At 48.0% G+C, this 17,413-nt stretch overlaps 1 protein-coding gene across 1 annotated transcript in view; it reads right to left on the reverse strand.

The window, feature by feature from the left end:
* The window catches only part of Rgl (Ral guanine nucleotide dissociation stimulator-like), a 102,864-nt gene that overhangs the window by 54,262 nt on the left and 31,189 nt on the right, over positions 1 to 17,413 (reverse strand). The window contains exon 6 of the mRNA XM_084587841.1: positions 9,653 to 9,804. Coding sequence (XP_084443967.1) covers positions 9,653 to 9,804 — 152 coding nt within the window. The remainder of the gene's footprint in view (positions 1 to 9,652; positions 9,805 to 17,413) is intronic.

Consider the following 17,413-nt stretch of genomic DNA (forward strand, 5'->3'; position numbering starts at 1 on the left):
AAAACTGCAGTCTTTGTTGTAGCAGTTCTCTGCTGACAATGTTTTCAACTGCGACGAAACTGGCTTATTTTATAAGATGTTGCCGGAAAGAACGCTTGCTTTTGTTGGTGACCCATGCCACGGTGGCAAGCACAGTAAAGAGCGGCTGACCGTTCTCGTCGGCAGCAACATGTCTGGCAGTGAGAAGCTTGCCTTACTTGTAATCGGGAAGTCGAAGAACCCAAGGTGCTTTAAGCGCGGGTCTTAAAATCACGAAAAATGGTCAAAAATGGCAATTTTAAAAAATTGCTGTTTTGAAGTCTTCAATGTCCCGACTATGCCTCTACAAAATATTATAGCTCAATTCCTACTCGAAATATTAAAAAAAAACAGCAATTTAGAAACGTCGGTGAGCCGAAATCGAACGCCAAACGCGAAAATTTGCACTATTTTCAAGCCGTCGTAGCTCCGCGCGGCGCGAACCGATAGGCGCCATCTTGGTCTCGTTTGAAAGCTCGTTTCCCACTCTCTCTCCTGGCGTCTCTCAACACTTTGTAGGTTTTCGCACAGCGGAGCATTCGGCATCCGTTTGCAAGGGGTGAATCGTCGCGAGACAGCCGCTGATTGGGTAAAGCGAGCGCTCTCTCGAGGCACAGCCCTCTGATTGGCCGTGACGCATGCCTTGCCTCCCGCGACCGCGTTGCCGACTCTTTGTCGTCTACTTTCGCCCGCTGGCACGTGATTTTTTGCGCTCCTTGTTTCCTAGCATTTCTCGTTTTGCCTTTTTTCTCATCGTTCCTGTAAATATTTTGACTAACTCGTTCCTCCTAGCTTCGAAGTTTTTGTTTTCATGTGTATTTGCCTGTCTGGTGTCTGTTCCACGTGTCTCGATGGCGCGAGACACGTGCTTGAAAGCAAGCACGCGAAAAGCAGTCGGCAAAAAGAGACGCGCATGGAATAAGAAAAGTGTCACATCGAGAACTACAGCTTCGGTGTTGCCTCAAGCTGCAGGGCCGTCGGCGGATGCGGCTGGATTGAACTCGTCGACCACAGTTTTGCCGATGGACGCGGCTGGACCGACACCGTCGATGTCAGCTTCGTTGGTGGATGCCGCGGCTGGACAGTGCCGATCGGCGTCAACTTCGGTGTTACCGCAAGTGTCTGCGGTGCCAGTGGATGCGCCTGGACTTAGCCCGTCGAAAATATAGACTTTTGATGCTCTGCGAGTCGCTTTGAATTCTGTGTCGTCAGAAGCGGCCCAGCCAGCTGAGCTAAGCCTAATGACGACTTGGCGTTTCCGCACGCCGCTTCAGCGCCGACGGACGCGGCTAAACCAAGCTCGCGGGCTCAACGTTTGGACACAGTGTTTATCACAGGGGCACAGTGCGCGGGACGCGAAAAATACGCAGATAACGCCAAGACGTCATTGGCGAAGAAGTCCGCGACTTCGCGCAAGTTCGAGCTGATGAACGTCAGCACAATAAGTGTAGACGACTATCGCGGAACTGAGTACATAATTGTTGACATGAGCATACTGAAGAAGCTGTCTGCATCCACAAGCTGCAGCAAGTGTAGGATGGCCAGTGTTCAACTCGCGAAATGCAGCGGAAGAGAATATGGCTTACCGTATTTACTCGAATCTAGGCCGACCCCCTAAATTCAGACGGTCAGAAAAAAAAAATAATGTTTACTCGAATGTAAGCCGAATGAAAAAAGGCATTACCTGGAACTAGAACATGCATTTTATTGTGCTTGCGACGCTCATTGTAGCACGTCCAATGCTCACTCGCTGTCTTCGTCGCCGTCGCTGTCCTCTTTGTCGCTGGTTTCCTCCCACAGCGCACTGTCTTCGCTTCCGTCCAGCGCGTTGGAAATACTGCACTTTCGGAAGGCCCGCACAATCAGTTCGGCTGGAATCTCCTCCCGCGCCGCGGCGACCCAGTTCACCACTTGGCTAAGCGAAGCACGCTTGATGCGCCCGGTCGGTGTGAGCTGGTGATCTTGCATTGTCAGCCAGTCGTTGTAGTGCTTCCGCAGCCTACCTTAAATGGCTTGTTGATGGCTACGTCGAGCGGCTTTAGCTGGCTCGTCATACCTCCGGGGATTATCGCAATGTCCACACCGCCATCCGAAAGCACGGACTTTACGGCATCTGTCAAGTGGCCACGGTAGGAGTCGAGAACCAGGAGCGACTTCTTGAACAACAGGGCCCCGGAACGGCGTTGCCAAACGGTCTTCACCCAGTCTTCGACAAGGGCACCACTCATCCATCCATTCTCATGGACGCGCACAAAGACGTTTTTAGGGAAAACTTCTCCATCTGGAAGCGTCTTCCGCTTAAATATGATGTAGGGCGGCAGTTTTCGCCCATCGGCCATGCAACATAACATCACGGTAAAACGTTGCTTCTCGTACCCAGCAGTTCTGACTTTTACCTGTTTTGCGCCCTTTTCATTCACTGTGAACGCTACAGGCAGGTCAAAACAGACTGGGGTCTGGTCGGCGTTACCGATTTGGCCCAGTCTGTAGTCCTCCTCCAACCGCTTCTTGATAACAAAGCGCTGGAATGCGACCAGCTTCTCCTCAAAGTCAGGGGGTAGGTTTTGGCACACAGAAGTCCTCCGTCGCAAGCTGAACCCGAAACGCTTCATGAAGCGAGTGACCCAGCCCCTGCTGGCCTTAAATTGGGTCTGTCCAACGCCTCTAACGTTTGCGATCTCCCTCGCCTTCGCCTGTATAATCTCCGTCGTCACGGGCATTGCACTTTCCCTTTGCTTCCTGATAAAATCAGCGACATCCTTCTCCACCTCGTGGTGTCGCCCGCTCTTGGGTCCAGTGAAGGCCATTCGCTTTGCAGCGCAGTCGAAAAGCTCATTCCGCTGCTTGCGCCATCGGCGCACGTTTTTTTCATCCACGCCGAAGTCGTGCTGAGCTTGTAGGTTTGACGTCTTCTCCGCCTCTAAAACTACTTTCCGCTTAAAAGCCGCAGAGTAATGGCATCGCTTGGTGGGAGCCATCGCGCCGCGAACACGACTGCTTTTTCGAGGGCACGCAGAGACGCACACAAGGAAACACGAAACGACGAGACCTTGGTGCAACGTTCACAAAAGCAAAATGGAGCCTGCAAACCTGCAAGCTTCAAGCAGTAGCCGCGAGATGGCGCTACATGTCTAGCGGTTGCGGGCAAACCGCATCCTCGAATCTAAGCCGACCCCCGACTTTCGTAACCAATTAAAAAAAAAAACGTACCGGCCTAGATTCGAGTAAATACGGTAGCTGTGAAGTTAGTGCTCACATGTTCGAATTGCAATTTCGCCGAGTAGCAATTTTCGTCGCCACGAGTGCCCGGGAAATCTAGTATCATACCTTTTGAAGTAAACCTGCGAGCGATGAAAGGCACACAAAGTATAGGGAAGGGAGTGACTGCTCTAGCGGATTTTTGTGCAACAATGAATCTCTCCCACCGAGGACTTCACCACAAAACTTTCAAGGGGCACATGAACACTATGGTGAAAGCTTGCCAGGCAGTTGCTACTGCTACAGAAGCAGCAAGTGTCAAAGTGGTGAAGGACTTATACAAAGACTTCCTGAACCCAACAGGGAGTGTAGACGTGATATTTGATGGCACATGGAAAACGCGTGGCCACAATTCAAATATTGCAGTTGGCTGCATTATAGAACTGTACACTGGCCTTGTACTGGACCATGTTGTGCTGTCGAGGTACTGTCGTGGGTGCCAAGGGGCACCTGATCCCAGTGACGACGGTTACGGTGACTGGGCTGTGAACCACAAGTGTATGAAGAACATTGACTGCAATGCCGGACGGATGGAGACTGAAGCAGCTATGATTTTATTCAATAGGTCCTTGGAAAAAAATGGGTTGCGGTACACAACCATACTTTCGGATGGTGATAGCTGCACATTTCATGCATTGACCCAGGAAGACGTGTATGGATATATATCCATCGAAAAGGACTGCCTCAACCATGTCCACAAGCGGATGGGGACGGCTCTTCACAACTTGGTTGAGAAAAAGAAGGCACAAGGGCAATCTCTTGGTGGAAAGGGCAACCTTACCCAAGAAAAGATAAAAAAGATCACCAATTACTATGGGTATGCCTTGCGGAGCCATAGCCACGACGTCGCAGGCATGAAAAAGGCAGTGCAAGCCACGCTGTTGCACCTGACCTCAACAGATGAAGCCCTAGATCACAGTTGCTGTCCTCAAGGAGTTGATTCATGGTGTGCCTTCAATCGTGCTTTGGCCAACCAGGTGGAGCCGCCAACACACAAAAACCCTCTGCCAGGCCATGTTCGCACTGCGCTTGAGCCAGTTTTTGCCAGGCTGGGCGACGAGGTCCTCTTGGAGCGCTGCAAAGATGGCATGACACAGAATGCCATCGAGTGCCTGCACTCTGTCATCTGGAGCCAATGCACTAAAAACACGCACGACTCTGCTGGCTGTTCAAAGGGCTGTTGCAGAAGCAATTTCTCGCTTCAATCAAGGGATGGCAGCAACCAGCAGAGCTGTTGCAGCGCAGCTTGGTTATAGTCCTGGTAGGTGCCTCATTCGTAGGAGCCTTGAAAAAGATAAGCAGAGGCTGTGCAGGTCTGATAAGGGTCACACTGATAGTGAAAAGGTGAAGAAGAAGATGGCCAAGAGGCACAGGCCTGACAAAACCCAAGACTACTGCCCAGGACTTATGTGAATGGTTTAAGGTTCTGAGACTATAGCAAGTGACTTTCTGAGCGTCTTTTTTTGTCAAGTGCCAATGCCATACATAGACTTTCACAGCCATTACATGAACAGATTTATGTAAATTCGGTGCCATTGTGTTCAGCAATAACTGGGCTGCACGCTAAAGCATTAAATCTTTCCATGTGATTGGTAAACAAAAGTGGCACAGTGAGTAAAACTTTGAATGCAGTTTTCTCAGCTTTGTTTATTTGGTAAAAAGTCTTGCCTTACGGAACTTTTCATAATGTTTGCATGCACGGATTTTATTGAACTTGGTATCATTTTTTTCGGTAAAATCTCAGCTACAACCTAAAGCTTTCCGTTTTTGATAAAGTCTGATAGACTAGCAATTAAACTCCCACATTGTTTTTTTCCACCAACTTTGTTATTCAGTCATGACCTATGTAATGACTTCATGAAAATTTCCTTAGCTTTAGAATGTGCAATAGGCCCTTGGAAATGACAGCATATTTTCAAAACCAGTTTTTTTTAATTAAGAAAATATCGTAATGGCCCGTAAGAAAAGACACTATGTGCGGTACATTATCTTGCCATATCTTCATGTCTAGATGAGGTATTTCAAATCTAAATGCATATTTGGAATCAGCATTCAAAGATATATCACCATGGCAATTTTCAGCAAGATAGGTTAAGAAATAAAAAAAAAAGTTAAGACCCTCATCCCCCTTTAAAGGGGCATCGCTGCCAGTGTTGTACGAAGCCAACAAAAAGGCATGGGTCACTCAGCAGTTGTTTGAGAATTACGCCCGCAGGTTGGACAGGACGTTTGAACTTCAGAACAGACGTGTCGTGCTCTTCGTTGACAACTGCGCTGCTCATGGTTACATCAAGAATTTGAAGGCTGTACAGCTGGAGTTCATGCCGCCCAACACGACTGCAATTCTCCAACCGATGGACCAAGGCGCATCTGCAATCTGAAACTTTTGTACCGTTCACGGGTACTAAACCGCATGGTGTTGTGTGCGGAAAGCGGCAAAGGCTACAACGTTGAACTTCGGTCTGCTGTCGGAATGCTTACGAACGCATGGAAGACAGTGAAGGAAGACACGATTTGCAACTGTTTTCGCCACGCGGGCTTCGCACTCACCACAGAGGCAGCAGACTTGCCTGAATGTGACGTGAGTGACATGTGCCCACCATGGACGACATCAACGACCTCCGCTCTGCTGAGATTTCCATACCGATGGAAATAACTTTTGAACAGTTTACCGACGCTGACAACGAGCTTGACTTCTGTGCAGAGCTGACCGATGAGGAGCTAGTCCGTCAGGTTGTGGAGGATTCGGAAGACTCCGATGTTGAGAATGAGGAGCCAATGTCTGCACCGCCTACGAGCGCCGAATTGACACGAGCACTGCTCACGCTTTCATTGGTGTGCAGCGCTGACATGACTGTCGCTCAGATCGAGGCGAATATGATCGCATGCAAGCGAAACGCCGTTCAAACAAGGATCGACAAATTCTTTAAGACACTGCACCAATAACGCCGGCTGCCGTGACAAAAACAGGCTGTCGGCTGCATAGAGTTTTTGAACGGCTAATACCTCATCCTTGACTGTTTTGATCCAAGAAATATTTGTAAAATGGTACGTTGTAAAATGGTACGTCTTTTTCATGCATTTATTTTTTCGGACTGCCTGAATTTTCGGATGTTTCTGCGTTCCCTAGAGGGTCCGAATATGTTGTTGACTGTAATACTGTTTTTAATATAAAGCTGAACCCCATTATAAGAGACATGGATGTAGCAGACAATCGGGTATAAAACACCCTTCACCCAAATGGTTGGCCCCCCTATAACTCGTTAATTAGACCCATTTTTTAACAGACATTGGATGTAGAAGGCAAGTGGCTATAAAGGACAAATTAGCCTTAAAGTTTGGTACTCAGACTTGCTTGTAACAGATTTGAAACATTAGATGCGGCACCATCCATCGCCAAGTTCATTAGCAGCTACAGTGAAAACAAAAGAAGAGTGACACACCTGTGCAGTCATTATTAATTATGACTTCAGCAAACAGAAAGCAAGTCAATCAGCTTTGAAATGACTAAAAGAGGCCCCTGCAGTGGGAATGCAACGTAGAGAAGCTCATCAGGCTTGCTACGAACAGCACAGGTGCGACTGCATATGCGAGCATCTGAGAACGCGCTTTGGGTTCTCCAATTAGTGGAGCTTCCTATCATGAATTACCTAGGTGTTGTGTCCACTAGTGTGAAGAATATAGCGAAAATTATCTACGTTGCATTTCAGTATGAGCAACAAATCTATCTGGTAAATGCAAAGAAAGTGCTCAGCTGGTGCCGCTGACATAAATAAGTCATTGTGCCTAGAAAACGAGACATAGCCAAGCAAAGACACAAAACATATGACATAAAAACAGAAGTGGTTCTGCTCTGGCGAGGACAAATAACTGCTCTGTTTGCTATTCAGCCAGTTTCAACTCCACTCAGTAATGCCTCGTTTGCTTTTCATTTATTTTTCGTCTGAGTAGCGACATTCACAAACTTGTTGCTCACAGCCGCTGTTACCCTTTGTCAAACAAGCATAAATTTCTGAGGGATATTTCAGCTCGTGATGTTTTATAGTTTTGGCTACTTCTAGCACCTTGGTGGTAAGCTGGTTACTTCTAAGATTTCTTGGTGCTTTTTTTTACTTGAATTTAGTGTTACCAGACACATAGCTTAGTTGCGAATCATTAGTTGTGGTGCCAAGTCTTATCGCAATCGCACTTTGCAATCGCTGCAAGCATAGTTTGCCAACATATACAGCTTTGGCACATTGACCATGCGGCTCTTGGCCTGATTTTCAAGCAGGGAGAGGCTGTGTTGAACAGTATCAATGCAGCCATGAATCAGACCAAGATTTACAATTACTTCAGCAGTAAATAAATGCAAGGAAGTTGCAAGGTGTGGTCAGTGTGGTGGTCCGCCAAGCAAATGCAATATGTAAATGAAAACTATCATAACGCTTATGCGACATGATGTACCCTTCTTTTTTTTTTTTGCATATTTTAGCCATAGAATGCCTGCGCCGAAATAAGGTCTTAGAAAATGTAAAGGTGGTACCCTGCTTATAAGGGGCCTCTCATATAAGAGACAAAAACTGCTCCCCAGTGCATGTCCCTTATAAGGAGTTCAACTGTATCTCGTTAATATTGTTTCTACAGCTACTGGGACGGCATAACATTCAGCTGTGAAAACTGACTAGCACAGAGGTAATCACATTATCTTTTTCCCCATTCGTCCTCAATTGTTGCACTTCCAAAGCATTGTGTTTTTGAACTTTCTGTATTTCATGTATTTCTCATCTAAAGTTAAACAATTGCTGCGGCTTAGCTCGGCTAAGCCCGGTTACGCAAGCAAAAGCGATTTTAAGGCGGAACCACATGGAGTGTTTTTCGCTCGTGAAAAACGAGACGCGCGGCGAACGGTCGCGTTGCCGCCGACACGCTAGAACCCGCACGAGAAAAATGAAGCGGCGCTATCGTGCCGCGTTTTCCGGGTTATGTTGCTTGTATAGTTTCAGTCGCGTACGTCCCACAAGATGAGACGCTTTTCCCCTTTGGTGATTAGGGCCTCGTTAAAGGTTGTCTTGTCCATTTTGGGCGAACACTACACGCGAATGAATATGATGCGTGAATGCACGTGGCTCCTTGGACGCGCACACCAGCTTTGCCGACGAAACAACAAGGTTCCGCCGAGATGCATAGGGTGCCTCGATACCAGCTCCGCCGTCGCGCTACATCGAGGCACCCTAGAGATGCGCGGAGAGCAGAGCCATCTGTTGATGAACCAAAAAACCAAAATGACGTGTGACTACACGCTGATTGGTAGACACCGGCCGTGACAACAGTGGACACGCCGCAGGAGGAGTTTTTTTCTACTCCGCGTAAAACTATGCGGCGGCGCAATTTCGTGGTGGGCATGCGTCAGAATGACGCGCACGTCCCACCATATGCGCAGCAATCGGGCCCGAAATCGCGCCATGCGGTTCCAGCTTTATAATCGTTATTCTGTGTTGCTAAGCCAGGTTAGACTCGTGTAGACCTGAACTTAGTTTACAGAGCGGAAGCTCGATTAAGAATGGTCAGACATAGTTTGCCGTGGTTTAACTCCTCCATGGCTGTCTGCGAACGTCAAGGACAGCATAGCCGGGTCTAGACGACCCGAAGGGGTCGAGAGCTTTCTGAAGGGGGAGGCCCCAGGAGGAGAATCAGATCGGCAGCGATGGCGGTGGAGAGAAAGGGTAGGCAGGGGACTGGAATGTATGGCATTGTGTCAGGTTATTGTTGTAAGTGTGTTGAAATATGTACCAGTACGAATAAAGTTTGCCAGGAGTGTGAAGAAGGAGAAGCAGCCGCAGGTGTGCGAAGTAAGAGGAGGAGTGAGGCAGCAGAAGCGAGAACCACCAGTGCGGTCATACTGTGAAACTCTCTTCAAAACTCTTGCAAAATGTGTTCGCGTGGAGTTTGCTTTTTATGAAAGCGTATTAGTGTAAGGTCGCACACAGCGGGAAAACTGTACCATGGTGGCAGTGTGTGTGGTGTCTAGGCAACATTGGGGAGAGATCCAGTATGTCTAATTTTCTGACCTTTTTTTTTTTTCCAAAAATGGAGCAGCAGTGGTCTGACACTTTGGGGTTTGTTGTTGAAGCGAGTTATGAACGGTGTCGCTGTAACGATGGTGTGACAGAGGTGTTTTCAGAAGGCCCTTATTTTGGGTATGTATGCACATGCCAAGCATGGTTCTTCTGTTTGCAAGAAGCGGCTCGCTGGCTTCAGCAAAGAGACACGGGGGATGTTTTGTACGCACCAGTTGAGAGACGAAGGCCCAAGTTATGCACTAGGTCTCACCGTTCCAACCGAGTTAACCTTAACAGCAGTTTACTGTACGAAGAAAAACATGAAGTGAGCATACCGCGTCCATCCAAGTCAGCTGGCGGGCAATATGCTCCTCTGCCAGATCCTGCAACCAGAGGGGGCCTCCTGCCATCTGGGCTCGAGCCTGAGCTCCCGGCCAATCGTCCCCAAATACCACACTCCACGGCTGCGGCTTGAAGAATGGTCCCTCTGGTAAATGCAAGAAAGCCGCATGCTCTCAGCTATGACATTTCACTTGCAGCAGTCAACAGAGACAGGCAGGTCTTTGCAACACCCACCCATGTTGAGCCAATCAGACTGAAAGCACCGAAACTTCCATTTTAGAGCTGTTCCCGCCACAGGACTTCAGCATTCAAATGTTTCAAACATGAGGTCACACAAAGGGCACAGCAAACGTTCCACACTCATTTTGTGCTTTTATATATTTAACTGGTCAGAGTTCTGTGTTCTTGAACAAATCTACAATTATTTTTGACGGATGCAACATCAAAACTTACGCCATTATGTCAAGCAAGTAAAGTAAGCCCTGAAATTTGTTTCAGAGTGCTCTTGAAAAACATGCTAAAGCAGGTTCTTGGTACGGATCTGACAGAGTTGGCAATAATAGCCATAACATCGAAAATTATTTAAATCCTCAAGCCAAAAAGCACCGGGAATGCATTCACGCAGATAAGTTTCTGGCTGATTGAATTTGTCTGTGGTCGCGCTGCCACCACAAGCCATTTGCAGTGTGCATAGCGCAAGCGGCGATCAAATAGCTTGGGGTGTATGGGTAGCACTTAGTGCGTAACAGTGGGGTCACAGCTCACGCATTTCTATCTCTCGTAACGTGTGGGAGAGGGCTCAGAACACCCAAAATTCAGCTGATTGCACGCAATGCACTCCAGCCAGGGAATTTTATGGATTAATATCATTGACACTGACCTATATAACGTGAGGTACACAAGCTGCAAGCCTCTTCCTGCTGTTATTACTTTACAAAACAACAGCAACTTCACCCAGTTCCATGGTGTTGTCAAGAAAATGAAATGGTCTGACATTCACGAGGCCAGTCTTCGACAAAGGAGCGCACAGCCTCCTTGTGTCACTGGTGACTGGTTAACTGCAGCTTACTATGTGTGATTGCCATCAGTCTAGTGCCAGCCCATACTTATGCACTGCAAGACAACATGGCCAAGAATAGAGGAGTGTACCATCTTCACCAAAAGTAATTGAGCAGCTACTTTAATGACTGCACTGGGATCGAAGCCTAGTGAACGGTCAAGATCAACATGCCTCATTAAGAGTAGCATGCCTTAGCGACTCGCAAGCGTGAAAGGGCCTTCACACCAGCTAGTTTAGACCCTCAAATGTACAACAGGGCTCAGTGGCGAAGACCACAGTGTCACCACTCAACTGCTCGATTACATATGGTAAAGATAGTACATCACAACTTAAATCACTTACCTTTGCCTCGCAATACAGCTGAGCTGAGCTGAGAAACTTTGATATGGCCAGTTAATGCAGCGCAGCCCATCCCTGTTGGCACCAGTAGTGCCTAGTTAATCGCACACATTCAACGTCGTTGCTCCTCAGCACAATCGTTCAATTCTTCGTCACATGACCCCTCCTCCTTGGGAGCACAGTTCCGGTGCTTGCTACAGCGGGAACGAAGAAGGCGGTGGTAAGGCTTGAGACGGGACAAATGTATGATCTCAGACAGTGGTACGGGTGGCAAAGAATTGGGTACCGTGGGCTCAATCTTGTAAGTAACATCTGTCACTTGGCGAACAACGCAGTAAGGTCCTTTGTACAGTGCACTTAGGCCGACACAACAGGACAGGAGCCACAGTAAAATAGGAGAGCCAGGTGAATACTGGATGTCAAGATGATGGCTGTCATAACGTCCTAAGAGGCAGAAAATCGGCTGCAGGCAATTTGACGGGTGGCGCCAGCTCGGGTAATCGTTTTTTGGATTTAACTGCTGACTGCACCGAAAACAGGGAAGACAATGTCGAAGGGAAGCACTGGATCTCGTCCAAAAAAAAAAAGAGAGAAAAGAGAGTATCCAGAGGTGTCGTGATAGGTGGAATTATATGTGAAGGTCACAAAAGGTAGACTCTCATCCCAATCGCGATGGTCATCTGAGATGTACATAAAAAGCATCTCCGTGAGCGTGCGGTTGAAGCGTTCCATGAGACCATTAGTCTGGGGGTGGTAAGCTGTACTGGATTTATTATGGACAGAGCATAAATGAAGAATTTCATTTACCACTCCTGGAAAGAGGCACCGCGGTCGATTATCAGTTGTCGGGGACCGCCATGGTGCAGTATGACATCATTCAGCAGGAAGTCTGCGATGTATGTGGCACAGCTTGTTGGTATGGCTCTGGTGATGACGTAGCACATCGTATATTCTGTCGCTACTGCAATCCATTTGTTTCCTGACACGGAAACTGGAAAATATCTGAGCAGGTCAACACCAATGCACGAAAATAGAGTGGACGGGATGGGAGTTTGTTGAAGAGTTCTGGAGGGAGGTACGGAGAGCTTCCTGCATTAACACAGCTCGCAAGCTGCTATATAGCTCCGCACAGATTGGTACAGTCCAGGCCAGAAGAAACGTCGAGATACGTTGTCGTAGGTACTGGTAACACCTAGGTGGCCAGCTGTGGGTGCATTATACAGTTATTCGAGAACGGCAGAGCGAAGGTGGTGAGGCACAACTAACAATAACTCTGAGCCATCCGAGCAGAAATTGCGGCGGTACAGAATATACCCTAGGAGCACAAACTGAGTGACAGAAGGATGCGTTGGATTGCTGGTGAGCAGGTCAATTATTCTGCCAAGGGAGGCATCCGAGCGCTGTTCATGGGTGATATCAGAAAAATCAGAAATGGAGAGGACACAGCTGTCAACTCCGCGCTCGGAAGGAGGAGGGAAATCAACTGGGTAGCGAGACAGTCTGCACCATGATGACGACCGGAGTCTTAGTGCCCAGCGTCCAGGACAGCCAGTAGAGTCTTTAAGAGAAGAAAGCCAGCAAAGCGCATGGTGCTCTGTAACAACAGTGAAGTGTCAGCCAAACAAGAAAGGACGAAATTTGGCAATGACCCATACGAGAGCAAGGCATTCACACTTCGTAATTGAATTTCGTTCTGGATCGGATAGAAGACGACCTGCATAAGCGATAACTCGAAAGTGACCGCTCTGTCGCTGAGTAAGGATTGCTCCAATGCCATGGCCACTCGCGTCTGTGCGAAGTTCTGTCGGAGCGGACGGGCAGAAATGGGCTAAGACTGATGGTGTGGTGAGCGCGGCAATAAGTGCTGAGAAAGTGTCAGCCTGGTCTGGGCGCAAGCAGAAGGGCACATTCTTTTTCAACAAGAACATGAGGATGGGCGATGACGGCAAAGTTGTGCACAAACCGACGAAAATAGGAGCATAAACCGACCAAACTTCGGATGTCAAGCGCAGAACTAGGAGCTGGGAAGGAACTGACTACGCAGACTTTCGGTCAGGTTGGACGCCGTCAGTATTAACCATGTGGCCAAGAATCTTAATTTCATGGAGACCGAAGCTATATTTTTGGCATTGAGCTGAAGGCCAGCTTGGCAGAAAATTGCAAGAATTGTAGAAAGACTGTGCAGGTGACTTTCGAAAGTGGACAAAAAAACAACATTGACTAAATAACACAGACAAGTTGTCCACTTAGAACCCCTGAGAAACGAGTCCATCATCCGTTAGAAAGTCGTGGTAGCATTACAAAGGCCGAACTGCATCACCTTGGACTGGTAGAGGCAGTCAGGTGTGATGAACGCTGTTTTTTCTTGGTCAAGTTTGTCGACGGTAATCTGCCAGTAGCCAGACCGTAGGTCAGTCGATGAAAAGTATTTAGCTCTGTGCAAGCAGTCAAAGACATCGTCTATTTGAGGAAGAGGATAGACATCTTTGTTATCTTGTTGAGGTGGCGGTAATCAACGCAAAAACGCCATGTGTCGTCTTCCTTTTTGACTAGAACCACGAGAGAGTCCCATGGGCTACTCGAAGGCCCGATGATGTCACTGGAAAGCATCTTAATGACCTTACTTTGTATTACCCGACGTTCTGAGTGGGACACACGGTATGGGCACTAGTGGACAGGACTGGCGTAACCGGTATCTATGCAATGAGTAACTACTGTTGTCTGACTCAGTGGACGGCGATCAATGTCGAATATGTAGCTCTATGTAAGCAGAAGCTTATGCGGATCTTGTGCGAGATCATGCAGTAGATCTGCTGCAATCATCCCAGAGATAATACCAGAACTGGAACTGGGCTGGATGGGGGCACTAGGAACTTCCGACAGACTCGTGCGTGAGAACAAAGACGGTGCATTCACTCAGCGAGGATAGTTCAGCAAGTGCAATGCCTTCGGGGAGAATCTGTGGCAATAAGCTGAAGTTGAGGACAGGCAGAGTGGCTTGATTTTGACAGACATGGACGATGAGATGAAGGAGTGCAACATTACACTGCAGAACGACATCGATGACAGGGCAGGCAAGATTGTACCCGTCAGGAACGGATGGATAGGGCCCTAAAGGGGGCATAGACGACAGCTTCCAGTGGCAGGCGACAGAATGTGGTGGAGCGAAGGTGAGGTGGGCTTGATTGGTCCTCAGAGCAGATAGCCAGGTCGAGGCGCAAAAGACTGGCAGAACAGTCATTGAAGGCAGAATGAGCAGATAAAAAGTCGAGGCCAAGAATTACGTCTTGAGGACAGCTGTGCAGAACGGTGAAGAGAACAGAAGTATGGTGATCGCAAACTCTGACACGAACAGTACACATGCCGGCTACAGCAGCACAACTGCCGTCGGCTACACGGACGGTAAATGCCGCGGCTGGGGTCATTACTTTCTTTAGGCGACGGCGAAAAGAGGAGCTCATAACAGATACTTGGACACCAGTGTCAATAAGCGCAGGAACTGAAACACCATCCACAGAAATAATGATTAAGTTACTTGGTACAGCAGAGGTCGGTAGAGTGAGTGAGTGAGTGAAAACTTTATTGAATATTTCAAGGGTTTCGCGGTTGTGAAGTCTCCGTCGTCTTCTCTGGCGCTGGCGACTTGAGACTTCTCGTCAGCAAGGGTGGGCTCCTATTCCAAGGCTCCACTGAGTCATGCTGCATCAGTCACGTGCTGCACTAAGGCCCTTTGGGTCGCGAGCTCGCCGCTGGTGAGCAGACTCTCCCATTGCTCCGCACTCGGGTCTTTGTGTTGGTGGAATGCTTATTTGCAGTCCGGGTCGAGAATACAGCGCCACCTCCGGGAGCTGCATTTCCTAGTTTCCCGCGAAGTGTCCGGTGTAGGAAGGTGACGAGCTGCGGTGGGGAACAGGATAGCGGGAGCGATGGGATTGCGGGGATAGTGAGCAGCTTAGGGTCGGTGTGGGAGGGACTTGGTCAGGTGCTTGTGGCGTAGAATGCGATGCATACGGGCATAGTGGGTAATAGTTGCACCGAATGTTGAAGAAGCGGGATGCTGTGTTTTAACGGCTTGCGGTACAGCAGTGGCGGGCAATATGTCCCATACGATGACATAAAAAGCATGCGAGACGGTCGTCAGGAGTGCGCCATTCCGCATCATATCGATAGCTGTACCGGGGGTGGAAACAGTCCGGGAAGTGATAGAAGGGGAGGTGTGCAAATTGGCCAAGAAAAGTTGGCTCCTGCGTGAATGCCGCGTGGCGGCGCTGTTGTCAGTGGCGCCATCTGCTTGCACGAGCAGGGACAAGGCTGTAGTGGAAATCCGCTTTACTGAATTTTCGAAGCTTTAGCAGGCACTACAGTTTATTAGATATTATAAGGCTTAAATTACGATGCTGTTGACATGCGAATGTGGAGAAACGCAGAATATTTGGGTATCCGAGGAAACGTTGGAAAAGTTTACTGCTGACCGAAAGGACATTTTTTTATTTGTTAAAGCCGCTGAATGTTCGTGGAGTTGATCTAGCGCGGAATGTATTCTGGATGATTGTATACGCAAATGTTTCCTTTTATCTTGGATCAATGCAATAGTTATTGCCAGGGTCACCTGACTCTTGCGTCCGTTACTTTTTGCGTCGGGTGTTATCACATTCCAAAGCGGTTGAATGAGTTTCTACCTGCAAAGCAGCACTTAACTAACACCACGTGGTGTTGAGAGGTTTCAGAGCCATTTCACCCATATTTTACTCAAAAATCCACTGGTCCTGCTGTGTGTGTGCATGGGGGGGGCTAATGTATCTTACGTAATCGAAATTAAGCTGGTTTTCCAGAAGATTCAGTGCCAGAAGCTTCCCCTAAATCAACATCCATTCCACCTTCCTGCGAACATGTTAATGTGTCTTGTTCCATGCGAGCCTTCTTCAATGAAACAATGTTCTGCACGACGCTTGCCCGCCTCTTTATTTCCTTTGCAAATGTTTTGGAAATGGACTTGACAAGTTTGGAAACAGGGTAGGCACTGCACCCTCTTTTAATAGCAGAACGTTGCGATGTATTAATATTATTACTTCCTCGCCGTTAACGTGTTTGAACTCCCTTTTGACTTTTGATTGAGCCAGTTTTTTTTTTTTTTTTTTGAGTGAGCCGTTTGACCCCGCTTGAGTCAATTCCACCTTTTCGAGTGACTTCAGGTGTGGACAGAAACAAGTGTGACAGATACAGCGGCTTTCCTTTCCTGTAAACCAAAATAAAATGCCGGTGAACTTTGATGCGTTCAATGGAATGCTGCTTTTGTTCAACAAGGGGCGCGCGATTTACCGTGTACAGCAGCAATGCTTAGGCTTTTGTACAGTGTGATTAACACCCAACATGATCCCTAATAAAAGCGTTACTTTAAGGAGATCGTACAGTAAAAGCTCGTTTATTCGAACCTCACGGGACCGGAAAAAAAGCTCGAATTATCGAATGGCCTCGAAAAAACTGACTAAAACTATCTGCATTACGGTAAATCTATGGTGTTTACTTGCGTAAACAACCCGCTCGCATAATGAACCCGCCCACCTGCGATTTTCGCAGGTGGGCGAAAAAAAAAAAGGGCATCAGCCGTGAAAGCATTAGTCACGAAAAAAAAAAAAAAAGTCTTCAGCTGTTAACGAATCCCTCCATTTCGCGTCATCATGGTCCACAACACATTTCTTGGCAGTGCGCCAAGATGCTGCGCAACGATAACATAGTGATGTGTTTTTCTTTTGATGTTGGCTCTAGCAAGGGGGAAAGCGAACTTGAAAGGGTGCCAGAACTTGTCCGGTTGTGCAAGTCTCATTTTCAATACGTTCGCATTATCATGCTATAGACGATTGGGGCGGGCACTGTCTACTATCACGCGCAGTAACAGCAAACGCCTTTTGAAGGGGACGATGCTAAAAGCTGGCGTCATGACCGCGGCTGACCGCCTGCTCTCGTTGACAGCCGATGAATGAGAGTGGACGACTCTCGCAAAGAAAAAAAAATATGTGTAACCCGTAGCGCCCATCCGAAGTCATAGCTTCTTGTGGGCGTTTGCTGGGACCGCGCCGACAGTGCTTATGCGCATTTTTGAATTAACAGGGCTCGAATTAAAGAGTATTTAATTGCGAGTTTCGGAGGTTGCGCGGAAGAGAGACTAGGCAGCGGCGGCCGCCAATCCCTACCCTCTAGCGCCACCACGCCGGTCATGGCGCCATTTAGGCTTTACCCACTCATCCATGGTTCTATCTGCTTTCATTTTCTGTCCCAGTTTTGGAAGCGCGCAGCCTCTTACTACGCCGCTCTTTCTCTGAAGGATTTTCTTTTTTTTTTTCTTTTTGCCACGTGC

The sequence above is a fragment of the Amblyomma maculatum genome, chromosome 1, assembly GCF_055883805.1.
Source record: "Amblyomma maculatum isolate TAMU_Amacu chromosome 1, ASM5588380v1, whole genome shotgun sequence".
Classification (NCBI taxonomy): domain Eukaryota; kingdom Metazoa; phylum Arthropoda; class Arachnida; order Ixodida; family Ixodidae; genus Amblyomma; species Amblyomma maculatum.